Source organism: Rattus norvegicus, chromosome 3 (assembly GCF_036323735.1).
Source record: "Rattus norvegicus strain BN/NHsdMcwi chromosome 3, GRCr8, whole genome shotgun sequence".
Taxonomy (NCBI): Eukaryota; Metazoa; Chordata; class Mammalia; order Rodentia; family Muridae; genus Rattus; species Rattus norvegicus.
This window is the reverse complement of record NC_086021.1, coordinates 163,476,170-163,493,271: the sequence shown is the minus strand read 5'-3', so window position 1 is coordinate 163,493,271 and position 17,102 is coordinate 163,476,170. Positions and strand designations below refer to the sequence as shown.

At 42.2% G+C, this 17,102-nt stretch overlaps 1 protein-coding gene across 5 annotated transcripts in view; it reads right to left on the bottom strand.

The window, feature by feature from the left end:
* The window catches only part of Cbfa2t2 (CBFA2/RUNX1 partner transcriptional co-repressor 2), a 106,250-nt gene that overhangs the window by 10,138 nt on the left and 79,010 nt on the right, over positions 1–17,102 (bottom strand). For all 5 annotated transcript variants that reach the window (XM_063283368.1, XM_039104608.2, XM_006235311.5 and 2 more), the window contains 6 exons: positions 16,829–16,918; positions 11,859–12,040; positions 9,961–10,214; positions 6,861–6,946; positions 3,721–3,916; positions 283–351 (listed from right to left, as the gene is read on the bottom strand). In XM_063283368.1, coding sequence (XP_063139438.1) covers positions 283–351; positions 3,721–3,916; positions 6,861–6,946; positions 9,961–10,214; positions 11,859–12,040; positions 16,829–16,918 — 877 coding nt within the window. The remainder of the gene's footprint in view (positions 1–282; positions 352–3,720; positions 3,917–6,860; positions 6,947–9,960; positions 10,215–11,858; positions 12,041–16,828; positions 16,919–17,102) is intronic.

Genomic DNA, 17,102 nt, shown 5'->3' with positions numbered 1-17,102 from the left:
GAGGAAGAGCCAGGTACCGCGTGGTTCAGTGGAAGTCAATAGAAGGGTGTGAAAAGACCTGGGGGGAACCATCCCAAACTCCTGACCCGCCAAGGGTCAGGCATGCAGTTCAGCCCAGGAGATGTACAGTCAGCCAGAGGGTGAGCAGGAGAAGCCAACAATTCCATAAGGAGGACGTTATGGACAGCTGAAAAGCTGGTTATAAACTTCTCCCCAGTATACAGATTCCCAGCTTGCATTAACCAGTAAGTACAGTCAGTCTACCAACAGACAGACACCCACCAGTTTTCTTCCAAAACTCTACAGGCACGTATCCTGCTGCTGGCCTACTGGTGAATTCCCGCTGAGAATCTACACAAGAGAGAGAAAAGAGCAAGGTCAGAAGCTACTTTAATCAGTATTCAGAACCCAAGTACTCATAGACGCTAGGCGATACTCTAACAATCCCTAGCCCCAACACGAGATTTTAATTAAGACACAAGAAGTTTTAATCAAAGTTCTTTTACTGTCTAGATTCAAAGAAGTATGCTTGTTTGATGTAAAACATTCAGAACAAGAATTAAGCTTCAAATTATGAAACCATATACTGCATTTTTATCTAAGTATACATAAGCATGGTGAATATAACATATTCCATGGTGTAGGTATCAAACCCAGGCCCTTGGTTCATGATAAGTAAGCGCTCTACCAGTGGGCCGCATAAAACGTGGGCTATCACAGACATGAATTCAGTGTATCTTGGCTAGGGATCACACACACAGAGACACACACACAGACACACACACAAATGGTCACTCTTGTTACTTTTAGACAGAGTGTGCCTATGTTATTCAAGCTGTCCTTGAATTTTGCAGCTCAGGTAAGCCTTGAACTCATCCTCTGGATTCTGCCTCTTGAGTAGCTGGGATTACAGGGCAGTGCCAACAAGTTCAGACTGAGGTGTCGAAACAAACAAACAAAAAGCTGGGGAAATTTTCTTCAAGTATGAACTGGAAGCACTTCTATCTTTCTGAATTCTATGATCTTGGCTTTTTTTGGAGCTGGGGATAAAGTTTCAGTATGTCACAATTCAGGGGGCTTGAAACTAAAGATCCTCCTGCCTTAGCTTCCAAAGTGCTTTTTCATGACATTTGCATAGTATGATTACTTATAAAATAGCATGTTTTAATTCCTCATGAAGGAGGCAGAGACTGACAGGACAATTTGAGTTTGAAGGCAGCTTGTTCTATACAACTAGTTCCAGACTAGCCAGGGCTACACAGTGAGATCTGTATAAAAAACAAAACAAAAACAACACTTAAAAACATTGGTCTACATAGCAAGTTCTAGGCCAACCAGGGCTATACAGTGAGACCCTGTACACAAAAGAAGTGACAGATGGCTGAACTGCTTGCCATGCAAGCCTGTGAACTGTTAGATAATGGAGCCCAAATAAAGGAGAAGCAAAGAATCAACTCCTGCCAGAGTGAAGACGCCTGCCTTGGTGAGATTTCCTGAGGCTGAAGTTGTAAGCCATTCGGAGTCCTGCCCAGGATTCCACCCCCCACCCCCCAAGAGCAGTTAGTGTTCTCAATTTGGAGCCATCTCTTCTGTCTTTTCTTTTTTTCCTCTGTGTAGAACAGCACTGTCTTTGCCTCCTGGGTGCTGGGATTAAAGGCATGCACCTCCATGCCTGGAACTGAGTCATCTCTTTAGCTCCTACCCTACCAAGTTTCCCCTTCTTTCCCTCCCCTTCCTTTCAGATAGGGTCTCATGAAGCCCATGCTAACACCAAACTTCTGAAACTCTTGTCTCTGCCTATCAAATGCTGGAATCCCAGGTATGCACTAAGGCCAAATCCAGTTTATTTGTAGCTAGAGAGCAAATCCAGAGCTCAGTGCATCTTAAGTAACACTGTGTCAACTAAGCTATATCCCAGACAAATGATACATTGTATATCAGACATGTTGGTAATTTTCTCAAAATTTTAATACATGCCACTGGGATCCATGAAGCACTAAACCTACAGTAACTAGAATTTATCACACAAATTGTCTTCATTTTGAAAGTGAGGTGCTGGTAACTATTATGACAGGTGCTAGAAACAATTAAGAACTGTCCCAGGCACATTGGACAAAGTGGTTATCCCAGCTAGACCCTCAAGTTAAGGATGCTTTGTGTGGAGCAGTGACAGTACATAGCAGTGGTTTAGTGAGTTCTGTCAGCCTGCACGCTGCCACCTCAGCTGGACACAGGACCACACTCTGGATGGAGTACATGTGACTGTAGATGTTGACAAGAAAGATCTGTATGTTGCTGCAGAGACCTGTATCAGCAAGGGTTCAGATTTGTAAGGCTTACTTGATAATTAGCCTCGACTGGTTTTGAAATTTTTTTTTTCTTTTTTTCGGAGCTGGGGACTGAACCCAGGGCCTTCCGCTTGCGAGGCAAGCGCTCTACCACTGAGCTAAATCCCCAACCCCGGTTTTGAAATTTTTAATCAAAGTTTTGTGTCTGTGTCTGTGTGTAAGTTGTTTGTTTCTTCATATACTAGATTATCTCACATAAAATAGTACAACTGATGGCTGGCCCAGGAGTCATGCCTGTCATGAGAAGAGAGTGGCAGCCTTTAGCTATTTAGGATAGGACACACATTATTAATGCTGGCATTTTGATAAATTTTCTTCCAGTCCTTTTGAGACTAACAGCTGTCTTGCATGGAAAATGCTAGCACTGAAATAAGAAATTCATTCTCCTTGATGAACATTTGGGAACTTTAAGTGGGTGGGTGGAGAAAGAGTGTGATCACAGATGGCCTGTCATTCAGCTGTGCCTTTTGGATAGGGCATTTTTTCAACTTTTGGGGAAAATGATGGAACATTGTGGGGGGGACATCTCTGGCTTCCTGGATGTATCCTGCTCATCTCTGCTGCTTCAACACGAGTAACCTAGCTTTGTCTAAGCTAGTGCTGAAGCAGGTTTGCATTGGCCTGGGCTATGGAATGAGAAATATCTTGAAAACCAACTCAGAAAATAAACAACAGAACCAAACCCAACAATTCCAAAACTGTTTGAATGTATGCTTGTGTGATAATATATACAGGGGTCCTGCCTCATCACCTAGAGAAGGAATTCTGCAAAATAGCAAAACCCACCAATGCACACAGGCCATCCTTGGTTTCCCCATCTAGTCTATTGTAATTCAACTGCAATGATACATACAGCATGAGGTACGGAATCCAGAAAGCTGGTTAGCAAAAATGTGTGATTCTTGAGTGCGGCAGGTCCAGAGAAGTCCTGTGTTCCTTTCCCCAGACCTTGTGTTTCGCATCTCTTCATGCGAATTCTTTGTAAACAGACTAAGCTTGCTTCCCTGAGCCTGTGAGCAGCTCGGGCAAACCTTATGAAAGGAATTATGGGAAGCTCAGTTGATAGCCAGCAGGTAAGAACAAGAATGCACAGTGGGAAGAAGACTTAATCTTGTAACTTGCCCTCTGACCAGACTACACACATACCCCAACATTAAAAAAAGTAAACATAAATCTCTCCCCTCCACACCCACTAAATTAATGTAGTTGGGCAAGGAGGAGGCAGCAGGATAGAGTCCAGCTTAAATTACATAGTGAGAGTCTCAAAAACCAAACCAAACCAAACCAAAGCCACAGAACAAACAAAAGCATCAAACTCAGGTTAGGTGGAATGGAAGCTGCTGCTTTTTCCATGTCCCTGCTCTATATTTACCGTTGCTGAGAGAATCTGTACTCCCAGGGCTGTGCTGCCTAGAGACCAACTCGGTCCCAGTCTTCCTCAACTCTGTATTTTCATTACATCGTCTTTTCCAATAGTTAAGCTCTTCACGGTCAGATTCCTGACAGCGCCTCAGGACAGCCATGGAGCGCCTCGTTTTTTCCACCATTTCCATGATGCAATTCAGGGCCTGAACCGAGGAAACACGGAAGCAGAGCGGAGGTGAGACATGTAAACAAGAACAAGAAAACCAAGGATGGATAAACAATAGGAAGAAGGGAAAGGGAGCTCTCGGATTTTATAACCGTAGGAACAAAGTTTACAGTTAAAAGTCATTATTATACCTTCTTTATTTATATTAGGTTTATTTATTTTATGAGTGTCTTGTCTGCACAAAGGGATGCGCCTGTATATGTGCCTGTGCCCTTAGAGATCAGAAGGGAAAGAAATCCCTGGAACTAGGGTTACTAATGGTTGTGAGCTACCATGTGGATGCTGAGAAGCAAACCCAGGTCTTCTACAAGAGCAGCAAGTGCTCTAACCACTGAGTGCCCTCTTAGTCCTGGTTATTTTACATATACAGCTATCTTTTCCTATCTATACAGCTGTCAGTTCTAGAACACTTCAGGGACATTAAAAGTCACGACAGTTCCAATTCCCTTAAGTAAAATGTATGGCATTTGCATACAACCTGTGCACATTTTACCTACATACCCTTTTGTTTTGTTTTCCTGAGACAGGGTTTCTCTGTGAAGTATCAGCCGTCCTGGACCTTACTCTATAGACCAGGCTGGCCCCAAAAATCACAGAAATCCACCTGCCTTTGCCTCTAGAGTGCTGAGATTAAACAGCATTCACCACCACTCTCAGCTAAGACTTTTTTTAAAGGATTATTTATTTTATGTATATGAGTGCTCTATCTGCACGCACATCTACACCTATGCCTGCACGCCAGAGAGGGCATCAGATCACATATAGATGTTTGTGGGACAACACATATGGTTGTTGGGAACTGAACTCAGGACCGATGTTAGAGCAATCAGCAATCTGAGTTACTGGAACCCCTGAACCATTCTCCAACCCAAGATTTTTTTTTTTTTAAAAAAAAGTCATTAGATACTATAATCAAGAAGTGACTTAAGCTTGTGGGTAGCTGGGTGGTGGTGGTGTACACCTTATACAAAGCACTTGGGAGGCAGAGACAGGCAATCTCTGAATTTGAGGAAAGCCTGGTCTACAAAGCAGGTTCTAGGACAGCCAGGGCCATTACATAGAGAAGCCTTGTCTCAAAAAAACCCACACAAACAAAGTCTTTACATGGGCCAGCAAGATGGCTCAGTAGGTTGTGGGTACTTGCTGCCCTCTGAAACCTACAGGGAGGCGGGAGTGAAGACTTCTGAAGGTAATCCTCTGGCCTTCACACTCATTGTGGCACAACACACTACCATATACACATACATAAAGTAAGCAATTTTGGGTCTGTGCGTTAAGATGGCTCAATGAGTGAAGAACTTCTCACCAAGCCTAAGTCCCTGATAATGTTAAATAAAACTAAATGTCTGCATAATACTGCAGCCTGGAGCTGGAAAGACTGCTTAGTGATCAAAAGAATTTGCTGTTCTTGCAGAGGAGCCTGGCTCAGTTCCCATCAAATTTATTGGGTGGCCTGCAACTGCTTGTAACTTCAATTCCAAAGGACCTAATCTCCTCTTCTAGTTTGTCTGTGCCCTGTGCCACCATAGAAACTACCTGAGGTTAAGAACTGGGATCAAATGATGATGATGATGATGATGATGATGATGATGATGATGATGACGATGTTATCTAAGGTACGGATCAGGGTCAGCTATCACTCAAGAAGGAAAGGCCACAATATGCAATTTTAAAGTAGGCACCACTTAAAATCAAGGATAAAGGATGCTCTATTCTGATGGGGACAAGAACGTGAGAATATAGTCTGTACCAGAATGCTAACTCTTACTTGGACTTGTCTAACTCTCCATGTGCTACATCCTATGATAAGTACTTTATGTACTTTACAAATGATGCCAGTCTTTTTTTTTTTAAGAGAAAGATTATAGTATTTTAGTATGTGTGTGGTTTTTGTGTGTCTGCTTGCACACAATCCATGGCCCATGAGTTGAAGTCAGAGGACAACTTGTGAGAATTGGTTCTTTTCCTCCTCCACGTGGGTCTCAGGGCTCAAACTTGGAATCTCTAGCTTGACTGTAAATGCCTTTGTCCACTGAACATATACATATACATACATACATATATATACATATATATATTATATATATTTTTTTTTGAAAGGAGAGAGCTAAAAGAAGTAAAGTAACTTAGCCAGCTCTCAAAGGCAGTAAGTAGAAAAGTGGAAACTTTTGATTTAACTATTTATTGCATGACTACGTGGTTTAGGAACTGTCAATGTCGACCTACCACTAAGATTAGGAACCACTCTACAGTCCTTCACCAAACCAGCTTCCATTAAAAAGTCATGCTCGCTTCAGGCACCCAAGAATTTAAGTATTTAAGAATTAAGAGCTTTCAAAGCTACACAGAAAAAGCCTGTCTTGGAAAAAGAAAAAAAAGAAAAAAAAAAAAAAAAAAAGAATAATTAAGGTTGTAGAGATGGCTCAGCAGTTAAGAGCACTGACTGCTCTTCCAGAGGTCCTGAGTTCAAATCCCAGCAACCACATGGTTCAAATCCTGTAATGGGATCTGATGCCCTCTTCTGGTGTGTACACGGCTACAGTGTACTCATCTATAATAAGTAAATAAATCTTAAAAAAAAAAATAATTAAGAGCTAGATGCAGGTGGTGCATGCCTGAGTAAAAAAAGAGAAGTATGTGTGGGGGTGGGGGTGGGAGTTGTGACAAATTGGTTCAGTGTGCAAGAGTGAGTCTTGCCAAGCCAGATGACCAAGTGTCTGTCTTCTTACTCTCCACATTCATGTCAAGGTATGTACAGCAATGAGCATGGATGCAAGCAAGCAAACACAGAGATACACACCAAACACACAAGCCATACACCAAATCCACAAGCTACCAAAACCAACAGAAAATGTGAAACAAACCATAAGGATCTAAAAATAAAAAGGACTTGGGGAAATTAAACACGCTGGGATTCTTACATGGTCAAGATGTTTCCATTCATCGGCCCACTCCCTTTCTGTCAAACGGTGGTCTACCAACTCATCTTGATAGCCTCCATTGAGACCTATTAGAAACAAGAGACCACATTTAAAGAATACAGAGCAACTGAATTCTACCAATACAGCAGTTTATCAATTTAGAGCACACTACTAATGCAGTAAGTTACCATAACTGGTATGAGACTCACAAAAGGACAAACCAACAGCATTAGCACTCAGATAAAATAACGTTGGAGACTGGAAGTATACATAGTTCAGTATATATTAACTAGCATACACTAGGCCCTGGGGATCTACTGTGGGGATGTCTCCCAAACTCTTAACAATTCACTTATAATGACAAATATCACAAAAGAACAACAATCACAAGATGCAACAGGTTATATCAGGAAAAAAGAATAGATGGTTCATAAGCATGAAAACAGCCAAGCTTCTAAGTATTCAGGAGTCAATCCTTTTCTGTTGTCACATAGCATTTCACATCCAACATTCTAGAAGATAAAATAGCAGAAACAGTCTGTTGAGTTGGATGAACTAATGGATTAAATGAGAATGGGCCCCATAGGCCTGCATATTTGAAAGGATTAGGAGGTGTGGCCTTGTAAGAAGAAGTATGTCACTGTAGGTGGACTTTGAGGTGAAAAAAACCAGAGCCAGGGTCAGCAGCTCTTCTTGCTCCCTTTGGATCTGTATCTATAGACCTCTCCAGCACCATGTTCTCCTGCTTGCTGCCGGCTGATAATGGACAGAAAATGTAAGCTAGCTGCAATTAGATGCTTTCTTTTAGAAGAGCTGCTGTGATCGTGGTATCTCTTCATGGCAATAGAACATTAAGACTACATTGTGGCACACATTAATAATTCAACTACATACAAAGTAAAGGCAAGAGAACCAGAGTTTGCTCTGCCACTCTAAACCCTGTACTTTTCATTGCTATCTTCTAAAATTGCTATGCCTAAGAACTAGTACATCTTTATTGTAAATTTCTTATGTGCTACATAGACTATTGACTCTAAAATTATGGATCTAAGATATACTATAGTGTCCATAGATTTCATTTTAGGAGAAAATGGGGAGTGGACTTATTGATTCAATTAAGGGGAAAGGCAAGTGGTGGTTTGATGAATGAAAACCAGTATAATAGGGCAGACAATTTCTAAATAGGTCTAGGGAAAACAGAAGTCTCTGATGAGTCTGGTGGAGTCAGCATTGGAAGGTGACTAACAGTCTTTTAGATGTAAATTAATTAGAAATACAAGAAAGGGGCTGGGGATTTAGCTCAGTGGTAGAGCGCTTACCTAGGAAGCGCAAGGCCCTGGGTTCGGTCCCCAGCTCCAAAAAAAAAAAAAAAAAAAAAAAAAAGAAGGTAGAAATACAAGAAAAATCTAACAAAATACAGTTATACCTAGCTTTCATCATTTTTCTCATTAATGGACAAAACTGTATATGAATAAATGAAAGCCTAATTCTAAAAGTAACTTAATTTTTTTTTTTTTGGTTCTTTTTTTCGGAGCTGGGGACCGAACCCAGGGCCTTGCGCTTCCTAGGTAAGCGCTCTACCACTGAGCTAAATCTCCAACCCCAATATTATTTTTTTAAAGATTTATTTATTAATTTCATGTATGTGGTTACACCGTCGCTGTCTTCAGACACACCAGAAGAGGGCATCCTATTACAGATGGTTGTGAGCCACCATGTGGATGCTGGGAATTGAACTCAGGACCTCTGGAAGAGCAGTCAGTGCTCTTAACCGCTGAGCCATCTCTCCAGCCCGTAACTTAATATTATTGTTGTGCATCATGATGATACATGGAAGTTAGAAACAACTATCTGGAGTTAATTCTCTTTAGGAAACAAACTCAGGTCCCCAGGCTTAAATGGCAAGTCCCTTTAGTCACCGGGCTATCTGCCTGAGTGCCTCCATGCCCAAATCTGGTTTGTAACAGCTGAAGAAAGAGGCATGGAAGAGTACGAACTGGATACCGAGGAAGGTGTGTGTGTCACCATCTGCGACTAATACAGTCAAACTCAACTTCCAGCAAGCACTTAGGAGCTGAATCTTGTCAAGACTATTTACTAGCTACGTGACACTGGCCACAGCTGCTTTGATCTTCTCTTGTCTGAAGAAATTAATGACTGGTTAGACTTTCTAGAAAGACTGAATCAAATAATGTAGTATAGCTGAGACGCAGTAAGTGCGTGGAGACAAGTCTCTCATGGCCTTCACCATTACGTAGGAAGTGCAGGGCGCCTGAATCCCTGCTGAGGTTTATGCCCTGGAAGATGCTTCTCAGCCTAAGTGAGAATGAGAAAGAATCACTGTGTTCTCCACAAGGTACCACAAAAACTAGAATGTAAGGGAAGCCTATAAATTGACAGTCTTTTGTGGGTTTTCTTTTTTTCTTTTTTTTCCCTCCTGTCAGATAGATGCTACACAGTTAAACTCCAGAAGGGAATGTGACTAAAAGCTCTTTTAAGAACTGATCTCAAATTAGGACTCTGTAGATTTTTTTTCTTTTTTATAATGGAAGTGTTTATCCCTAAATTTAGTAGTTACATAGTCCCTGCTTCAGGCATGTTAAACCTAACAAAAGAGCAGAACTGGTAGTGTTATCTTCATTCATTTCAGACCTCATTTCAGAAGCTATCACTCTCAGGTTCAAGAGCCTACGCAATTTCCATTAGATTACACACGCAGAGCCAAACCTGCTGGGGCAGTCCTGGGACTCATGTAGCTCAAACTAGCCTCCAACGTGGGGTAACTCTCCTGACTGCTAAGATAAGAAATGTGTGCCACCATGCCCAGCCCTTTCACTATTTATAGCACAGGCTATCCCGAAAACTCTAAGCTGAAGTCTTACATGTAGCTGAAGTCCAAAAGCTGATCATGCTGCCTCAGCCCCGACAGTACTGGAGTGAGAGGCATGTGCTACTATGCTTTACCTAGCTAGCTACATAACATCATCTTATCAACAGAAGAAAGGCAGTGATGAGAGTATTTGGCTTTATCACTGAATAGGAAAGCAATCCGTGAATTTCGTCGAGTTCAAAGCATCATCATGCTGTTGAGATCACTTACTAAGATTGTGGTGCCTCTCACGAACTTCTCGGTGTTCTAGCATCTTGTTTGGTTCCCGATACAGGTGAGAAGTTGCGATGTCTTCTAAGGTATAGTGCTGAAGAGGTGGTGGAGTAGGATGGAACTGGCCCCCGGCACTCAGGAGGGGAACAGTGAGGGCAGGACTGTGCCGAGGAGCAGGGCTGATAGTGCACACTCTCTTGGCAGTCGGTTCAGGAGGAACTGTGTCTCTTTCAAAATTATTCTCATCCCTCCTGTAGAAGAAACTGAAGTGCTTATAGGCGCCTGGCAAGAAGTACTCATGGTAACACCCTACAGGCTTTAGAATGGCTCCTCCTTGCAGCTCACCTCCCTTTAGATGCTACGGGACCTGGAACCTTCTGGAGCACTATGCTTTGATCTACTCACTTTCCAATATTTCCTAAGCAAGAATGATTATTTTGGTGCTGCAGCCCACATACTAAGCACATGCTTCATACTATTCTACTCCCAGACCCTCTGCTCTTGGCCCAGCTGTCAGCCAAACTAGAGATCTGACTTTAGTGCCTTTTCTGGTATGTGTTCCTATACCCTAGAGGCATGAACAAAACTGTCTTCGGGCCAGACACAATTCATAAATGCTTTTTTATTCCAGCATGAAGAGAGGCCAAATTTACCTATAAGTAGGCAGAACCATATAACCGTGACACAGGAAAGGGTAAACTGAATGGAACAAGAACTGAGAAACTTTAGGAATGCTGTAGGTCAAATGTCTGCCTCTATGACTCAATATGGGTTTTAGTCACTCAGCTTCAACTGTAATAAGCCTTCTATTGTTGTTCAGTACTGCTTCCTCAACAACTCATACTCTATTTAACAGCCACTTTATCCTACATTCTGACGTACTAGTCATAAAGACACACTTAGAGTCTCTCAAGTGCTAAAGTCTTAAAGTCTTAAGAGGCCAACTGTAGGCTGGCAACTACTAGGTAGCCTCAGGATTGGGGCTGGTTACGGAAAGGACCAAAACAGAATTACGCTATCCACCCATAGGGAGGGGAGGTGATTGAAGGTTATGAGTTAGTCGTCATCAATCTCACCTATGGAATGAAGCAGACCAGACAGACAAGAGTACGTGTGGCATCTCCTTGGAGACGGTGGTGCAACTACCAGGAGAGGGCAGACCCACTCCACATACCCAGTGCCACTCTGCCTTGCCTTTACCTACTGTTTATCAGTATCCTAGGAACACATCCTTAATTGTAAGACAGTTAATGGTCCTGAGTTCACTGAAGCAATAAACAATTAAACAATACTGAGAAGTTCATTTTGGCCCAGCAGTGGTGCTGTACATCTTTAATCCCAGCACTCAGGAGACAAAGGCAGGCAGATCTCTGTGAGCTTGAACCCCACTTCCACCAAAAGAAGCCCAATTTAGAGACCATCACTGAGAATCAGCCAATGAGAATAAAGCAAAGGGGCACAGCTGTTTGACAGGATAGTATTCACAAACAACCACAACCTGACACTTGTCATAAGGGGGATGACAATCCTGGGAGCTGAGTCTTCAACCTGTGGCGTCCGTTGGCTGTGTCTCAAGGTAGAGAACAGCAACAGTAAAGAACAGCTGACGGATGACCGCTGTAGCACTGGCTGCTGACCACATGTGAGGTCCCACGCATCTGATACATCTGTCTTGCAGGTGGCAGAATAAAAAGGATCAAGGGACTGGGTGTTCTTCCACTTCTGGGGCAGTGAACCTATCTAAACTCTAGGCAGAGGTCCTCCAAAGGAATGTGCAGTCACCTGAAGAGTTGTTGGGAAACTAACCTTGGAAAGCCTAAGACCCACAACCAAACCCTCTTTCTTTCAAAGCAGAGTAGTTCCAGAAAAACAAAACAGACCTCTTCTCTGCTCACCTTTCGGGACTGGGCCTCTTTCCATTTCCATGAACCTCCATAAGCAGTTCAGAAGAGTCAGCAGGAGATGCGATACTGGTGTTGAGCAGAAGGTGCTCATGCTGGGCCAGGTACTGGGATGGGGTCTGCTTGGCAGCCCGGGCACAGTGCAGCAGTTCTCGCTGCAGCAGGGGCAGGTTGGCCTTGAAAAGAAAGAGGCAGTTTTCTGCTGAGCCCTACCTACAGAGATTAACTTCTCAATGTGCTCTCACAGACCAAAGCCCTCTGCTTTCTCCCTCTACCACTCACTAGCAAAGTGACATCGAAGTAGTAAGGGGGATTTTTTTGAGTTGCTGATTGGTCTGTTTCTTCCCCCCAGGAAGATATCGATTTCTTCTTCTTTTTTCTTTTCTTTTTTCTTTTTTTTTTTCAGAGCTGGGGACCGAACCCAGGACCTTGTGCTTGCTAGGCAAGTGCTCTACCACTGAGCTAAACCCCCAACCCAATCTTCTTCGTTTTTCAAGACTGGGTTGTCCTGGAACCCGCTCTGTAGATCAGGCTGCCTTCCAACTCAGCGATCTGCGTGCCTCTGCCTCCCAAATGCTGGAATTAAAAGGCATGTGCCACCACCACTTGGCTGACTTCAATCTTCTTAAAGAGACTGTACCTTAGTTATTTTTGTGGCTTGATACAGAACACAAAGATTTATTGAACATAATTTTAAAACATACATTTTTCTTTTTTTAAAAGATGTCTTTTATTTATTTTTAACTGTGTTTGTGTTTGGGGATATGAGTGCAGATGCCCTGGAGCTGGCGGTACAAGGGGTTGTGAGCCCCAGCACTATGGGTGCTGTGCGTCAAACTTAAGTACTCTGTAAACTCAGCAAACACTCTTAGTCACTAGGCTGTCTCTCCAACCCTAAACACATCTTCAGGAAGAATGGTTCAATCTGGGAAATAGGACGAGGGCCCAATACAGACGGCGCAAATGCTCTATTACAAAATTCTATCTCCAGCATCCAAAATACACATTTTCCTGAAGACTAGCCAGATAGAGAATTACTAATGCCTAAAAAGGAGAATTACAAGTCCTAGTTTCCCTCTTCTAATCACAACCCTTCTCTGATAGTGGCACATTCAACTCTCTCTTAGGGTTCTCTGGAGAAATCTTGGAATTTCAGAAACCAGGATTATTTTAGAAATTGGGTTTTGAAGAGGAGTACTGGGAATAATGTAATTTGGAAAAGAAAAATTGTATTCTGCTGTCTTTTCCTTCTCACATTAAGAAAAAATTTGGTAGATTAAATCACAGACACACATGCACGCACATGCACACTCACTCCCTATACTTTTACAGAATTCAAATTCTTTTCCAGATTTCTTTTTATATACATCAAAAATATTTTATTTTCCCCTAAATTTAAGGAAAATTCAGGGAGAACCTATAATGAACACCTTTACCTCAAAGAGTAAATAAATAATTAAAAGGTTTTAATATATTCAAGTAGTCACCCCCCCCCTCGCTGACGGTTAATTTAGCAGGTACCATAATTAGTGGATTTTTTAAAGCAGAAATAAATTGACAAAATCTGAAATGGTAGCCAAAAACTGCTGTAACAGCCTACCTCGGGCTGTCACCCAAATAACAGAGTTAAGAATAGAGAATGGACAATGTCAAACACTTCTTAAGTCTGATCTAGAATTTTAATCTTAAAACTGGGAATGTGTAATTGAAAAAGAAACATGTCAGATCATTACACTTGTGACATTAGGTCTTTGGTGAGTACTGGTGAGTACAGGAAAAGCATAGCTAATTATTTTCTGTTAACACAAATCTCATAATTTTTTTTCCTATTTTGGCTTTTCGAGACAGGGTTTCTCTGTGTAGCCCTGGCTGTCCTAGAACTCACTCTTTAGACCAGGCTGGCCTAGAACTCACAGAGATCCACCTGCCTTTGTCTCCTGCATCCTCAGTGAATAATTGTATACAGATTCAGACATAAAGAAAAAACATTCAGGTTCCAAGTGGCATAGGTGCTCCAGAGCTGAGTACAGGCTTATAAACCTCATACCAGAATATCTTCTTGATTTGACTGGCCTGCAAGTCATCCTACACCTTGAGTTCTAGCACCTGGGAAGCTGCTCCTCTTGCCTCAGCATCCCAGTTACTACAAGGAACTGCAGTTGTGTGCCAACATGTGTGTGTGTGTGTGTGTGGGGAGGGGGTAATTATTTAATCAGAGAAAATATTAACTTTATAGAAAAGAAAAATATGGTAGATAGCCAGTTTTACTAAATTGTGCCCCACCAAAAAAAAAAATGATAGAGCCGTCAGTCACGACGCTGTACTATGGCAGCATATGTGTAGTGATACCACTGGCTGTCATTCCTTTTTTAGGGGTGGGAAGAGGATAATGACCTATAACCAGACATTGTCTCTGACTTCTTAGCTGACCTTGCTATGCTGCCATCACCAGAAATCTGCAACACAGACCAGGGCAGTTCTGCTGCCTCTGCCCCTCCTTAGCTGCTGGGGTTGCAGGCATGCAACACCATGTTCTAACTTACCTGTAGTTCTTCACTAAAATGTATCAAATGACTTTAAGCTACATGAGGAGGAAGTTCCTGAACAAAGCAAGCTAAGCTTCTTTACAATAATCAGTGCCTTCTAAACTATTAGGCTCTTAGTGCTAGAAAATTGGCTCACACTTAAAGAACCCAGCACTCACATCAGATGGCTTAAAATCAGCATTAAAGCCAGTTCCAGGGGATTCAACATCCTTCTCTGGATTCTACAAGCACAAACACTCATATACAAGATTAAAAATAAAATTATTCAAAGCTGAAACACTCATTAAAAGTAGAAATTGTTCCAGATTAATACTACACGCAATGTGGAGTCATGTAAATATAGACCCAGACCATGATCCCCACATTCAACAAAAAAACTTGCTTTTTCACTTGGAAGACAGAGGTGTGGTGACACACATCTGTAATCCCAGCACTGGAGATGCAGAGGCTGGAGGATCTCTGAGCTCAAGACCAGCCTGGTCTACGAAGAGAGTTCTAGGCCAATCAGGACTAAACAGTAAAAAGAATCTTTAAGAATTAACCTCTCTTTCCATTTCTGAAATGGCAGAAGCTTTAATGGTGGCAAGTACTTCATACAAAAGCTCTAGTGTTTCAAGGCCATTGAGAACAGGAACTGCTTCCTGTTGTACTGGGCAGACAAGAATGCCCTTTTTTTCTCCTTATCATTGCCCCTCGGGCCCTTTCCAGATACTAGATAAATACCAGCAGAAGAGAAAAAGCACAGGCAGGGAGGGTAAACCCTGGGCCGCACCAGGAGATGATTCCACAGTGGGCTTCCCCACACTCCAGTTGTGTAAGAGGCCAGTAGCTGAGAAGAAAAGAATCGTCCCTCAGACAGCATCTGTGGCGGAACCTGATGAGTTAAGTAACCAGCCCCTTTACCAAGCTTTCTGTCTAGACTTTCTATCCTCTGCTAAATTTAGGTGATACTATGTGGCAGAGTCCTGGCCAATAAGGAGATAAAAAAAAAAAAAAAAAAAAAAAAGACAGACAGACAGACAGAGAAAGACACAGGTGCTAGTTCCTTTATGCACCCATTTGCTTCCTCCCTAATCCATCCCTCTTAGCCATCAGCCAACTGAATTTGTGCCCTATTATCTAGAAAGCCACAGGTTGAAAATTTTGGGATTTTCCTCATTCTATGGTTCTGAACAACTATGGAAGAAAGGTCTTCATTCCTAATTCCCTTTAGCATGTTTTGTATGACTGAGGAATCCATCAATTTATTGAACAACACACACATATAAAGGCTTAATTTTGTTGTAAAGAGCATTAGTGGGACATTCGTAGAGATAAATAAAGTCTGAACATCAGATAACAAGTGTTGCCTGGATGTTAACATCTTGATTTAAGGCTCTGTGGACACGGCCCCTCAGGAGACCATGTGCCTGGCATGCTTGAAGCCCAAGGCTGGATCCCTACGATCATGAAGAATGAAATTTTCATTTGGTAGTTTAAATGTGTCACATCTATAATTTTTTATTTTTAAATATCTGAAAATAGGAAATGATTGTAAAATGCTTCTTTTTGGGAAATTGGTTTTGAGGCCATAAAGGAAGCTTACTGTACCATTTTACAGCTTATCTGTGAGCATGAAATTTCTTAAAAAGTGCGGTGCTTTGAATAGAAATGGCCCCCATAGATAGACTCATGTGTTTGAATGGTTGGCCCACAGAGTGGCACTATTAGGAGGTATGGTCTTGCAGTTGGTGTGCCCTTACTGGAGGAAGTGTGCCATTATGGAGGAAGGCTTTGAGATCTCATATATGCTCAAGTCACGAAGAGTGGCACAGTCATCTGCTTAGGGATCAAGACGTAGAACTCTCAGCTCCTTCTCCAACACCCAGTCTGATAGCAGGGTATGACATTTAATAGACTAAACCTTTGAAACTGTAAACCAGCCCTAATTAAATACTTTCCTTTAAGACAGCTGCTATGGTCATGGTGTCTCCCCACAGCAATAACAACTCAACTAAGACAGTGAGCATAGTTTAAACCAGGTGCACAAAGGGACGCTCCAGGGAACAGTAACTCAAGATGATGTCAGTAGACTGGTATGTGGGGCTCTCTTGGTAAGGGTCTCCTCTCAGATAACACACGCTCCACCTTCAGAGCACACCTACAGGATGCAGTGGCATTCCCCCCACTGCCACAAACTCGCACACTTCCATCCTCTTTCTTCTGGTACTTGCTCTTAGATGCTAACTACAGTGTCTAGAAACAGCAATCACTCTCACCAGGTATTAGGTCAATTTACATACTGTTTATCTATCAGCCCCAAATAAGACAAAATGATGAAAATGCAACAAGCTGTCCTTGCTGAGGTCACAGAGCAAGGATCGGTAGACCTTGAGGAGATGCCGATGATAAATGACAATGAATGCCCCTCAGAATTACCTTGAGAAACGGAATTACAAATGGACGAAGTGGGAAGTTTGTAGCCTCCTGGAGCTTGCAATGGAATTCTTCAATTGTCACTGTTGAGTTCTGAAAAGATAAATAATATTCAATATCCAAAACTGGGCACACACAGCAAAAAAATTAAGTAGATTAAAAGCACAGAAAAGCCAAAGGAATGATCTGAACTTTCCACATGGATAGACAAAGTGGTAATACAAATTTCTAGTGGAGACTGAGTGAGTCCTGCCAGAGGAAGAGACTCAAGGCTGCC